At 35.6% G+C, this 13,508-nt stretch overlaps 1 protein-coding gene across 1 annotated transcript; it reads left to right on the top strand.

The window, feature by feature from the left end:
• The first annotated feature begins 2,439 nt into the window (after window positions 1-2,439).
• LOC133516825 (uncharacterized) lies at window positions 2,440-11,573 on the top strand. The gene is made up of 5 exons (XM_061849812.1): window positions 2,440-2,626; window positions 3,256-3,283; window positions 4,098-4,295; window positions 7,638-7,766; window positions 11,377-11,573. The coding sequence occupies exons 1-5, from the start codon at window positions 2,576-2,578 to the stop codon at window positions 11,400-11,402; spliced, it is 432 nt and encodes a 143-aa protein (XP_061705796.1). The 5' UTR covers window positions 2,440-2,575; the 3' UTR covers window positions 11,403-11,573.
• The last annotated feature ends 1,935 nt before the right edge of the window (window positions 11,574-13,508 follow it).

Raw genomic sequence — 13,508 nt, forward strand, 5'->3', positions numbered from 1 at the left:
GGTGACACCAAGTATATTGTGTTACTCGTATAGTTAATAACGTAAACCGATGTTACTTTGATGTGCAGGAGGTCCATTCTAACTTATATTTTGACATCTAAACGATGTAACTTTGTAATCATTCGTCCCTGCTTTTCGGTCGTGCCTAAACATTTACAAACAAGTACCTACTATAGTATAGCGAATTGCACGTACGAAATCAAAATGCAAGTTGGAATTAGCCTGCAAGTCGACTCACTATCTACTATTGTTAACAGATTCTCACAAGCGAGGTACTGGAAATGAGCGTCCCTTTTCAAAGATAGTGAAAGGGTCCGAAGAATTTGGCAAACGAATGGCAGATAAAGGGGCTAAGGTGATAGAAGGTAAGGACCACAAGATTCAATTTAAATGTCACAAAATCGGTTGAAGCTGTGTGTGTAACAAGGACTTTTACTGAGAACCATTTTAAGAATACAACTAGGGAACTCTCACATTGTATATATAATTTATAAAGGCGCCTACCTACCCTTTTACAGATAGCATATACCTAATAGAGAATTTGAGACGGGTACCGCCGTGGCCGGGTGGTCTAGTGGTCAGCAGTGTTAGCCGGACGTTAATTGCAATAGACCATTAACGTTTCTGCCAACACTGGTGGTCAGTACGTTAGCCGCGTAAGTTGAAGACGACGGATTGATTCCGGCCTCGGCCACCGGAGAGCATCATAATACCCAGCTTGTTTTTTTTTTCAGATTTATTTGGACTTTTCAACGTGTAAGAAACATATCGCAGCATCGCATACAAAGTACTCATCAGCGGTTATTTACATTACAACATACTATTAAAATCAGATTTTGATTCGGCATTTCTCGATATCTGTCGAGAAATATCAGAAACGAAAATGGCAAGAAATTAATTGCTTAACGAAACTGTGTAGCATCATATTATAATTATGATATCTTATTAAAATGCATCTAACTTAAGTATTTGCCTTTTTTCTTCTCATATTTGTTACCTAAAGCGCTCGTGGTTCGTAGCTCAAGGTGCAGTAGACAACAATAAGTGTGATTGAAACTAAGATTAAAAAACCGTAAGCGTGAGTTCATTTTACTCGCGCACCGAGGGTTCCGTAGGTACAAACTTTGAGTTATCTCGTGTAACTATAAAGGCGAAAGACTTATAAAATTATTTTTGAGTACAGCGCCATCTATTGGCAAAATTGTTTAACTGATTTGCGCGATGAAATGCATGTATGTTGGTTATCATGTGAACCGATTAAAAAAAATGTTATTTTTATTTGATAAAAGGTGTCTTTAATGTAATCTCATAGAAATTTCAAGAGTAATAAACACACGTAAAGTTCGTTAAATGGCAAACTAAATTCAGATTTTTTTAATTATTAAAGAAAAAGTTATCAAGAAGTCATCATTTTTCTTCGCTAAACTACGGAAATAGGGGGGGGGATGGTATTTATTTTTCACTTTTCCTTCATAAATATTTTTTTCCACTAGGAAAAAATAATAAAAAAAATGTTTTGGAATTACCAATTTGAGCTCTTTCAAATGATATCCCACTTGACTTAGTCATTACACTTTAAAATTTTGCCGCCTCTTCATATTGGGCATTTTCCATAGTTATTGAAAATAAAATTTAAAATTAATACTTTAAATGTATCTGGGTTAGCGTTGTTCATAACTATTCCAAATTTCAAATCGATAGCTTAAGTGGTTCTCGAGATATTTAGCGATGTGACAGACAGACGGACAGACGGACAGAGTCGCACCTTAAGTGTTTCTTTTGTACCTTTTTGGTACGGAACCCTAAAAAGTGATTCAATTATTCGATATGTTTTTTTCAACTAAAGATTTAGATGAATAAATCAACCACCAAAAATATTTTCAGATAAAATGTTGCCAAGACTCCCATATGGCTTGTTGCACTGTCAAAAACAGCAAAAAGTTATCTTATCAGATATCATGTCGAGCCAAGCTTCTAGCTCTAAACGCCCTAACTCTACACCTTAATCAAAATATGTGGCTTGGAAGTTTCGTTACCTACTACAAGAACTATTGTATAACAGAAAAGTAATGACCACTGAATAAATTGTTCATTTTATAGCCCATGTGACGGTAATGCCCTTGTACTTCGCTTGGCTCGTCTTGCCGAGGTATGAACGTTTTCATGTGATCCATTTATTTGAATATCACTTCCAACCAAATAACGATTAGTTATTTTCAACCTTTAGTACTATAATATAGTAGGCACCAGTATGGTTAACAATTCTGAATACTTATTTGATGAACTGCTAGCATACCTACTAATTAAACTGTGATTACTGTGAAGTTAAACATCGCGGTACCGCGCCCGCCGCCTTTGGCCATCCCTCCATCAAGCAAATAGTTGGCCATGAAATTAGTTCAGACGATAATAAATTATTAGTTAGTGACACAATTATGTACTTACCTGTTAAAACAGTCAATGTGCGCATGTTATTTGTACAAGTGGCAGTAAGTATCAACTTGTTATTTCTTAAGAATTTGAATTTAGTGTTCGATCAGGAACAGCGCGATTTGGTCGGTTGCTCTTCGGCATCATGAGAAAAATATTTTGTGTTTTAATCCTTGGCCTCCTGGTTGCACATATTGTAAGTGACATTTAGATTCTTATTAGTTATCATTATCACCAAGTTGTTTCCAGTGGTACATAACAACTGCTATTTTTTTTTCACAAATTCCCAGAAAAAAAATCCCCTGTAATTACCAATATCTCGCTTCTTTTAGTGGGTTATTTCTTTCATCGACAGCAGATTCAGTAAACTGGTCTAATATAGGGAGTATTACTGCAATGTTCTGCCGCCAGAAGGCAGCACTAGCACGTTTCATAAATCATAGAGTTAGTTATACACCTGTGCGTTAAAAAAAATTTGGTCAATTTTTCACAGATAATATAATATGACATTGATGCATCAAGGCGGTATAAACAAACCGCCCCAAAGGACCTAACGGGAAACGTGAAAATCGAAATTTCGTTATCTGCCTCTTCATCGCTCGTATATTCAAGAGTGATAGAGAAGTTAGATAACGAATTTTCGATTTTTTTATATAATTAATTATAAATTTTATATATATAATAAGGCAAGTATTATGGTATAAAAGTATAATCTGCAGAATTATGACATTATTTACCTATGCCTTCGAGCATGTGATGTATATTATTGTGTAAGTAAGTATGCAATAAGAAGTTTAATAATATGTTTGCATATTTAAATTTCAGTGTGCGAGACCAGAGGACAAAGACAAAGGTTAGTAAAGTACCACTATTTTATTGAGACTGATGTTATAATAATTATATTATACGCCAATCGTCTAACTGAAGCGGTTTATATTTAGTAATTTTGGTTAGCTATAGACTGATTAAAAGTGTGGAACTGAAAAATAAAGTGATTTTCTTTGTTTTCCACATGATGGTGTAGGTTTTTTAGTTCCTACTTTACTACGGAACCTATTAGTTTCATCATGTCCGTCTGTCTGTCTGTCCGACCAAGGCTTTACACCGTGATCATTAAAGCTAGAAAGCAGCAATTTGGCATGGATATATTAATCAATCATTGTGATTTAGGTTACCTCCCCGACATCATTGTCATTCAAAACAAATAAGGGTCTTCAACAACCATTTTTTTAAGTAATCGCTCCGAAAGAAAAAATATATGCAACCCCTCTCTTACTTTTAATCCATGGGTCAAAAAATAAGCCGGTTTTGAGTTATAGCAAAAATCTTCCCTTCTTAGTAAAAAGATGTACTTACTTAGGTAAAAAACGCTACAAAGGTACTTCGCGTGGCTCGCCTTGGCGGGGCACTACCGTGCCCCCAGACCCACATGAACAAGCAAAAGGTTCTAAAATTCGTGGTTCGAAAAGTGGAATTTTGGGCGAGACGAAAATTTTAGGGCACGAGGTTAAACAAGAACTTTGCCCCCTTTTAAAATAACTATAATACCAATAAATTACATTTGTCAAATCGATTACAAATTACCTTTGTGTCAAAAGTTGGAAGGAAACAACAGTTCAGTATCAAAGAATCCCCAAAATTTTAATTTCCATATTTATACCTACAAGGTGCCGCTGATAAAGCCAAAGACGCTGCAAAGGACGCCGCCAAAGATGGAAAAAAAGCTGCTGAAGATGGTAAAAAAGATGCCGAAGATGCTAAAAAAGGTGCTAAAGATGCTGTGAAAGACGCAGAAAAAGCAGCCAAAGATGCCAAAAAACATAAAACTCCACCGGCTCAAGATGATGGTGACGACGATGATGACGGTAAGTCGCGCCTGGTTTTACAAAAACATTTAATTTACAAACGAACTAGGTACCGTAACCCCAGAGGCCGCGCTAGGCGTGGGCGATCGCCTACGGCCTCGCAGTCCGAGGGGCCTCGCGCCTCAAATACGTATAACTCGGACGCAAGGACGCAACGTGTAAATTTATTCGTTACTTCTTGCGCCACCAGAGGGCCTCGCTAAATGTTACTTAGCCACACCAAATTTTGGTCTTGCCCCGCCATTCGGTAAAACCGACTCGACTATAAATCAAAATCTCACAGCTATGGGCGCTATGACCCAGAACTAACTGGAATATTTTAGTTTAGGTGCAACTATTATTTGAATTACTTACTGGCCTGTTCCGAGGCAACATACAGGCCAATTCGAACGTACACTGGCATTAATGATGCCTGACAATTTCATACTTTGAATTCGACATTCGACATTCTTTGAGCTCCGTGCATGTGGTAACTCTGTCAAAAGTCGTACACAGTACAGTACGGTCGGTTTGGGCTCTCAAACTAAGGGGCCGTTTTTCATAGATTCCACAAAACAAAGGACACAGTACATGCAGTACGGTCTGTTTGGGCTCAAAAACTAAGGGGCCGTTTTTCATAGATTCCACAAAACAAAGGACACAGTACAGTACGGTCTGTTTGGGCTCTCAAACTAAGGGGCCGTTTTTCATAGATTCCACAAAACAAAGGACACAGTACAGTACGGTCTGTTTGGGCTCTCAAACTAAGGGGCCGTTTTTCATAGATTCCACAAAACAAAGGACACAGTACAGTACGGTCTGTTTGGGCTCTCAAACTAAGGGGCCGTTTTTCATAGATTCCACAAAACAAAGGACACAGTACATGCAGTACGGTCTGTTTGGGCTCTCAAACTAAGGGGCCGTTTTTCATAGATTTCACTCTTCATTACAATCATTACCCTTTAAGAGGCTGTTAACACCCAATTTCGTTGAAATTGATGTTACTTAAGCAGTTCAAAGTTCAAAGTTTAGTAAAATAGTAGCGCTTTTAGGATTTCGTAGTCACCTCGAAACCCTCATAGTTTCGCCATGTCCGTCTGTCCGTCCGTCCGCGGCTTTGCTCCGTGATGGTTAGTGCTAGGAACCTGCAATTAGGTATGAATACATAAATCATGCATGGCGACAAAACGGTAAAATAAGAACTCCAAAAAAAGTTTTAGGGTAGAGTCTGTGCGGAAAGAGAAGAGTCGTGGCAGAAATGGGAACTAACATTATCCGGTTTAAATAGCAATAAAACACCTGTCTAATAAAAAGTAAACAAACTTCTGCCATTTATATGTCATTGAGTATTTTTATTTACAAAAATATCAAGATTTATGTATAAAATAATGTCGAAACGGGATAAAATCGTACACAGTTCAAAAAGGTTCTAATACTAAATTATTACCAATTCAATAGTCCCCCTAAGTAATTAATATCCAACACGAAATTGGTAAGTATATTCATATTAAATGTATTAATTTTCATAAATATACAGTTCATTCATGTTTATTTATTTATTTATTTAAACCTTTGGGAAACAAACAGGCAAAAACAACACATATAGTTAATCAGATTACACATTCATAAGCCAAACAGTTTCCACTAATGAATAATAACAATTATGTTGCTCAGAAATTTACATTAATATTAAAACATGCAAAACTCAAATAACACTAACTGTTGAAAACAATATTAACAAATTGGCAAGTATGCTGAAATATACTAACTAATCAATATTATTATTAGTTGTACATTTTATTGCAGAAACAAACTGCTGTAATGATAAATGGAATATATCAATATCAGAAAATTTTTCATTATAGTTCTTACAGTATTTGATAAACGGTTTTGATACTTTGTCATTTCATGCATAATAATATGTGCTTCTAATTTATTTTCTGGATCTCTAATAAAATACCATTTAGTAAATGATATCAAACGATATGCAAGAATTTTTAATCCACATATCCGATTTAAGAGCATCCAATTCAAATGAAGATATCTCTGGTTATAATGAAGCTAATTCAATAATAAGTGACAATGATTAATAAGATTCAAGACTTCGATTATAATGAAGTAAATAAATCTATTAAAATATTTATTTATTTTAAGATTGTATATGTATATTTATATATACATATATATATTGCCATGGCCATGAAAATCGCTGCCAGTTAAGTGCCAGTGTAGTCACCATGTGAGCTGACTTTAAGTGCACGTCAACGTAAATTTAACTGATTTCCTTAGGTACCTTACGTGTGCACAGAAAATCAAAAATATGTTCTAGTATCAAAACTATAGTTCCTATTACACAAAGTGTGACCAGCCCAAGTTTTTTTTTTAATTTCCCGCCAAAAATCTGTGTAATATTTCGGTAGCCAGACTCTACACATGAATATTTCAGTACCCCTAGTGTAAATATTTTCGACAGCGAAACGTTACGTACGCGTTTGCGTTAAGTCTCATTTTGTATGGGTTTTTGAACAGCGCGCCAAGCGGGACGTTTTGGAAAGTTTGCGTTAAGTGTCATTTTGTATGAGATTTTTGACTTTCCAAAACGTCCCGCTTTGCGCGCTGTTCAAAAACCCATACAAAATGAGACTTAACGCAAACGCGTACGTCACGTTTCGCTATCGACTAAATTTACACTAGGGGCACTGATGTCATAACGAATTAATGTATTCTGACTCAATTCTGAGATGATAGATTATAATTTCGCTACTAATAACTAGTGGCTGTATGAGCTGAAGACCTCGCAATAAGCTTCATTACCTTAAAAATGTAAAAATAAAAATACTTATTCACTTTGTTGAGTCATTATGTGGTCATTATCACAGCCAACTCACAAGTCTTAATTGGTATGGTACTTCACTTACTACCCTACCCTACCTACTGATACTTGAGTCCTTTACGCTGCCATTTTGAACATTTTTTAACAAACGAAACGAAAACAGAAAAATTCTAACTACCGCTCACAAAATTTCACGAGAATCGATTGAGAATTGCGACCTGTAGAAAACATCATACGAAACGGACATACGAAAGCATTCTTGCCCAAGCTGAAACACAGACCTTCAGTAACGCTCGGTCAATAAATCGACAGTTAGATTTTTATAAATATTCCAGCTATTTCTGTAATTATCTCTCCATTTCGTTCCAGGTCGAGGTAAAAACGAGTAAAGTGGTATTTTAGTATGAACTCATTTTCTACAGATTAAAACAAAATGATCCAGTTGATCTGACCTGACATATGTAATGCACACGGTCGAACTTATTGCCGTTATTCCAAGTAATGATAATACCTCCTAGTTTGCTTTTCAGATTGTGCGCCTACTACCACGCCTAAACCGCATCACAAACACCGACATGGCCATGGCCATGGCCATATCGCTGAAGTTCCTATTAAGATGGCTAAGACTGCCTTTGATGAAGTTTTTGATATGTGTGACGGTAAGTTTTGGGATAACTTAATGAGTAGTGGAAAACAAACACCATCTTGAATGATTTTTTTTTTTTTCACTTTTCCTTTACTTCTAAGCATTGGTATCGTTTGCTTAATACAACATTAACTTAATAATAAAGGTCAATGTGGCACATTAATAGTACCTACCTACTGACTGATACGTTTGACTGACTGACTCAGTGACTGATTCAGTTGTCAGGTGTCAGACCGTCAACATCTCCAGCATCTCCTGAGGATGCCTCGTAGAGAGGCGAAACACGCGTCGAGTTTTGTACTTTTGGTGGTGGGTTTGCGTATTTATTTTTGCGGTGGGAAGGTGGGGACATTAATTGCATGTAAAAATACGCAAGTAAGTATAACGGGTTAGCACTGATTGACTAGCACGTTATTTTCTCGCGGATTAGCAAAGTAATATTTCTTGCTTTAATTAGCATGGATTTCCGCAAAGTAGCGCCTGATTCTATTAATTGGTCCTGATAGCGACACAACATTTGATGATAATCAGAAATCGTCAGAGTCGGAAAACGAAAAATATATAAATATTGAATATTTAGAATCAGATTTTGACGAAATTGAAAGAACCGAATTCTCTGTAAGCAATGTTTTGACATTATACGAGTATCAACATGAAGCCAATGCCCACTACCCCGACTATACATGACGTACGCACATTATTGCCATACGTAAGCTGTTTGCAGCGTCACTATCTCAGGGTTAAATAAACTATTGTCAGGCTTTACCTACAATAATCATTAATCACATGTTATTTACAATAACTTATTTACATTATGAACTACTGAAACTAGAATATATAACCAATAGGGTTGTTTCCAATTTTTTGAAACGCTTGTAATACGTTCTATGTTAAGGGGCTTCATCGAACGGCTATCGGTTCTTTAATCTTTTATCTCCATTTTTGTCTGCCGGATTTTGAAAAAAATTAATGCTTATTTTTTATGATTTTTATAAACATTTTGTAAACAAACACTATTTTCGTTACTAGATTGCTATGAAGGATCTTACATATATAAGATCTACATATTTGGGTTCGTCTTTGACGTCTCTAAAAATTTATCAGAAAGTTTAATTTAATTTTTTTTTTCTTTTTTTAATAGCCTATTTTGTGTCCCACTGCTGGGCAAAGGCCTCCCCTTTTTTCCGCCACTCATCACGGTTTGAAGTATGTTCCCGCCAGTCTCTGCAAAAAGCGTCGAGGTCATCCCGCCAGGGATCGGAACCGGTTTTTTGGAAAAACTTTGAAATAAACATATATTTCGGTTTATTTTATACTCCAAATATAGGACTCGGTTGTGTTTTTAGATAACGACTTCGTATTATTAGATTGCCCAATTAGAAATGAAATAATTAACAAAGAACGAAAAAATACCGTTTTCGTTCCCATACAAAAAATACCGGTTTCCGATCCCTGCATCCCGCCATCTCTTTTTACTAATTTTAAATTAAATAACAAAAAAGTTATGGCCAGAAAACCAGTTTTTTGGCCTAAACTTCTTCAACTTTGATGCCAAATATCTCGAAGTGCTGCTCTCTCGAAGCCCAGTGTCAAACCAAGAGTTGTGACGTCATCAGAATCTTCAATGTCATTTCGACTTGGGTCACGTGACAAGTGGTAAAAGATATTTTAAATTTATTATTTACAAAAATATGGTCATTAGAGGTCCACTAGAGGTAGTTTAACATGTATATATAAAAAAATAAAAAAATATTTTAGGTATACCAACCCATAAGACACATTACAAAAATACTAAAATAAATTAAATAACAAATTTAGCAGCTACAAACATAATAAATGATTACAAAAATAAATTAAATTAATTAATTATTAGCGGCACTAGGTAGAAATCATCACTTTGTTTGGCCAGTGATGATTTCTACCCAGTGTTTTGTCATGGGGCAGTTCAAGCGTTCAGCGAACATGCTCAGGATGGTGTTGGAGCTGCCGCGTACTCTGTTCAGCAGTGAGTGAGTGAGTGTGATATAATCGATAAGAATTTATTGGGATACAATTCTGCCCTAAGATTTGTAGATGGAAACAACCCTATTCACTTCGTGGATATTCGAGCGCAAACTATAGGTACTTACTATATTCATATCATATGCATTACTTATGCAACCTAAATATCATCATAGCATTTCAGGAGCTCTAGCCCAATGACAGCCGTACACAAAAGCCAAACGAAAATCACGCGACTACTTCCATAGGTATAATATAGAAGAATTTCTATCAACGTTAGTGTTATTATTTATATCGATATTCTTGTAACGTTACGGTTTTCATATCGTTTTGCTATGGTATAACGTTATTACTACATACTGATGTTTTTAAATGAAATTTCAAAGGCAAACTAAGTATAGCGTTACAGAGGCGCCAGAAGTGGTATTTTTTATAATGTTATAAAGGTGTGCTAAAATTGAAGTGAAACTTCTTATGCGACTTCCAACAAGGTTGCGTTCAACGTTTAACCCAACAGTGCTTTGATACCCCCTCCATGATAACGTAAGTAAACAGTGTGAGCGTCGTGAAATTAGCTGAAATACGTACTTGTTGTTCTATTTTAATTTATAATATTCATTACTAGATGACCCGGTGAACTTCGTATCACTTACCTCTTAACTCTAACTCTAACAACATTGAGCGAATTCAGAAAAAATGCATTAGGCTCATGTCCTATCGTTACAAACATGATCTCATACGTCATAGTTATGAACAGAGACTACAAACACTTAACATATCCTCCCCTGAATTTCGTCGTCTCTTACATGACTTATTATTCCTTCACAAACTTCTACATCATAAAAATAAAACTGACTCACCCAGCTTACTATCCCTAGTCACATTCAATACTCCTCGATTTAGATTCCGTGCTCCTAAGACTTTCGCCCTTCAGGTCTACAGAAATAATACCTCTTTTTACAATCCAATCGTCAGAATGTGCCGTGAGTACAATGATTTGGTATACAAAAATAGAGAAATTGACATTTTCGTTTCACGGCTGGCAGCATTCAAGAGGCAGGCTGTTAGGGTTCTCGGCCATCATACTTCACAATACCTAATATTAAGCAATTTGACATATTAAAATTATTCATGTTATTCGGCTGGAGCGACAGTGTACAGGCGGATCTGTGCCAACTCAAAGCCGACAACTGGCAGGAAGTGGCACAGGATCGGGACAGGTGGCATTCTCTCGTTTTGGAGGCCAAGACCCTCTTTGGATCACTGCGCCACAATAGTTAGTTAGTTAGTTAGTTATTCGGTACCTAATTTAGTGTAGTTTTAGGATATACATTTTTTTTTATAATTTTAGGTTAGTTATTGCTCGTTTTAATTTTATCTCGCTGTGCATGCTTATTTTGGATGGCATTCTTATATAATACCTACCTTTCTATATATTGAAAAACAAATTTGAATGTTGTCTGTTTAGTGTGCCTTTAAATAAAATAAAATAAATAATGATATGTATTTTAGAGCATTATTTTCATCTCCACCTCCTATCAAATCTCCGTAATAGACGACAGATCGCTGGACGGCAGTTTATTATTTGATTCATTTTGAACTAAATAATTGTTTCGTTGCAGGTTTCGCAGAAAACATGCCTTTTTAAGATGGCTGTAAGAAACATTGAAGAAGTGTACGTAAATAATATCGGAAAATGAAATTATTTTAAATAAATATATATAAGAGATTTCATAAATGTTCCTAAGCATTCGTTATGACGCCAATGAAAAACCAAAATTGTGAACAGTAACTGATATTAAATACCACTTCGAATAAATCGATAGTCTTTTACTCATAAGTTTCCTCATGGCCATTGGTCGTAAATGGAAGCTGCCATTGGAAATAACTAACCTCCCAACTAATAGCTTTAAGAATAAAATATCTAATTATTTCAGGAAGCATGCCTTCTACTCTGTGACTGAATATTTAAACTGTGATATTGATATAAAAAACTTTGCATAATGTAAAGTAATTAAATAGAATTTACGTAATTATTTTGCTTGAAAACAACTATTTTTTATGTATTATAGTGTATTGGAATTATATTAATTATTTGATTGTTTGTAACGACATACCATGTAATGCACATATTACTTTATGGTGAATAAATGAAATTAAATTAATGAAATGGAATAAAAAAATGTGGGAGAGGTTATATTAACCATTTTATAATGATCCCAATAGGAAAAATAAGTGTCCCAATATTTCCATACCTTTTTCGTTCCTTCCATTCTGTTGCCGTCACACAAAATCTATGATAAATGGTAACGGAATGAAAATAAAAATCTTGGGACACAATATTATGTCGCCCCACTGGTTGTACAGCGACATCTACTTCAGCTGCCAAATTCGAGGCACGATTTATTCTTTGAACTAGGTAAACCTCTTCAAATAAGCATTAATGACTGCTCAGGATAAAAACAGAGCCTTCAGTCTGAACAAAGAAAATTTTGTATAGAGGAAGTTTTGTAGTCTACTAAATTTACTGCCATCCTTCGATACAAGAGTAAAACTAGAATAGCATATGGCTAGTGACCCCTGTTCTGGCTGTTCTTTCACTGATATGTGCATATCAAACGGGGTTGCCCTTTACTCCAGCATAGGCCAAAGGTACAAACAAAAGTCAACCTTATTTTAGTAGCCATATGATTCATTATGGCTATGAACTTGTGGTTGGTAATTAGTGAGTTTTGCTTGTCACCTGACGGTATATCGCCATCTATTCGTACATACATTTTTCTTGATTTTTCGAGGTACGTTTCTTTCTTATACTTTATTTATCTTATACGGAGTTAAACACGGTGTAACACCAGGAACCCGAAAGATTTTAACAGTGTATTTCTATCACATTAATAGACTAAAATTTCACATATTTTTTTCTGGAATTCGCCTAGTTTCAGAGTTTTAATACCAATTTTAAAAGGCGTATTGTAACTTAGTGCAAAACGCCTTTTTGATTGCGATGATGCCATTATAGTCTAAACTAAATACCTTATTGATAGATGTCATAAAGTGACAAGTAACACTTTGCAAAAACTAGGTTTTACGAAAAAAAGGATAAAATCATTTTAATCGCCAGATTTACCTATAACATTTACTTTTTATATACAAATACAAAAAATAAAAACTTTTTTTTTGCGAACTTTACAATGTAAACTTCATACAGCATTTTTTTCTTCTTTTGGGTTCAGAAATGCGTGGTTATAATCTTTTGGTTTCCTCGTGTTACACTATGTATATATCTTTGGACTGAACCATGTCTGAACATTCCATTTTTATTTGTAAAATCGTCAAGACAAGTTCCTTTTTTTTCAGTTCTTCGGAGAATTTCTTTTTTTCGGTTTCGGTTCGGTTTCTTGCATTATATTTATTGCAGTAAAATCGTAAATACTCGTAGCTTGCAGTGGTCAATATCAAGTAATTTGTTTAATGCCTTATTATAAACTATACATCCACAGCTACACGCAGGAGGGGCAGCGAAGTAATTTCGCTTAGGCCCTTTAGTCGGCCTAGCTAAGATGACAACCGTACATCGACAAACGCCAAACGATTCAAACGGAACGAAAATATGCAGTAGCGGGGCAAGACCAAAATTTGTGGGCAAGGTACATTTAGCGAGGCCGTCTGGTGGAGTAAGAAATAACGTGCATTTTTACGTTGTGTCCGAGTTACACTTATTTGAGGCGCGAGGCCCCTCGGACCGCAAGGCCGT

Source organism: Cydia pomonella, chromosome 4 (assembly GCF_033807575.1).
Source record: "Cydia pomonella isolate Wapato2018A chromosome 4, ilCydPomo1, whole genome shotgun sequence".
NCBI lineage: Eukaryota > Metazoa > Arthropoda > Insecta > Lepidoptera > Tortricidae > Cydia > Cydia pomonella.

Bases quoted from the DNA above. Each gene is read 5' to 3' on its own strand.
- LOC133516825 (XM_061849812.1), top strand. From the start codon at position 2,576: ATGAGAAAAATATTTTGTGTTTTAATCCTTGGCCTCCTGGTTGCACAT. The intron at 3,284-4,097 runs GTTAGTAAAGTA...TATACCTACAAG, and splicing joins ACCAGAGGACAAAGACAAAG to GTGCCGCTGATAAAGCCAAA. The intron at 4,296-7,637 runs GTAAGTCGCGCC...TTTGCTTTTCAG, and splicing joins TGGTGACGACGATGATGACG to ATTGTGCGCCTACTACCACG.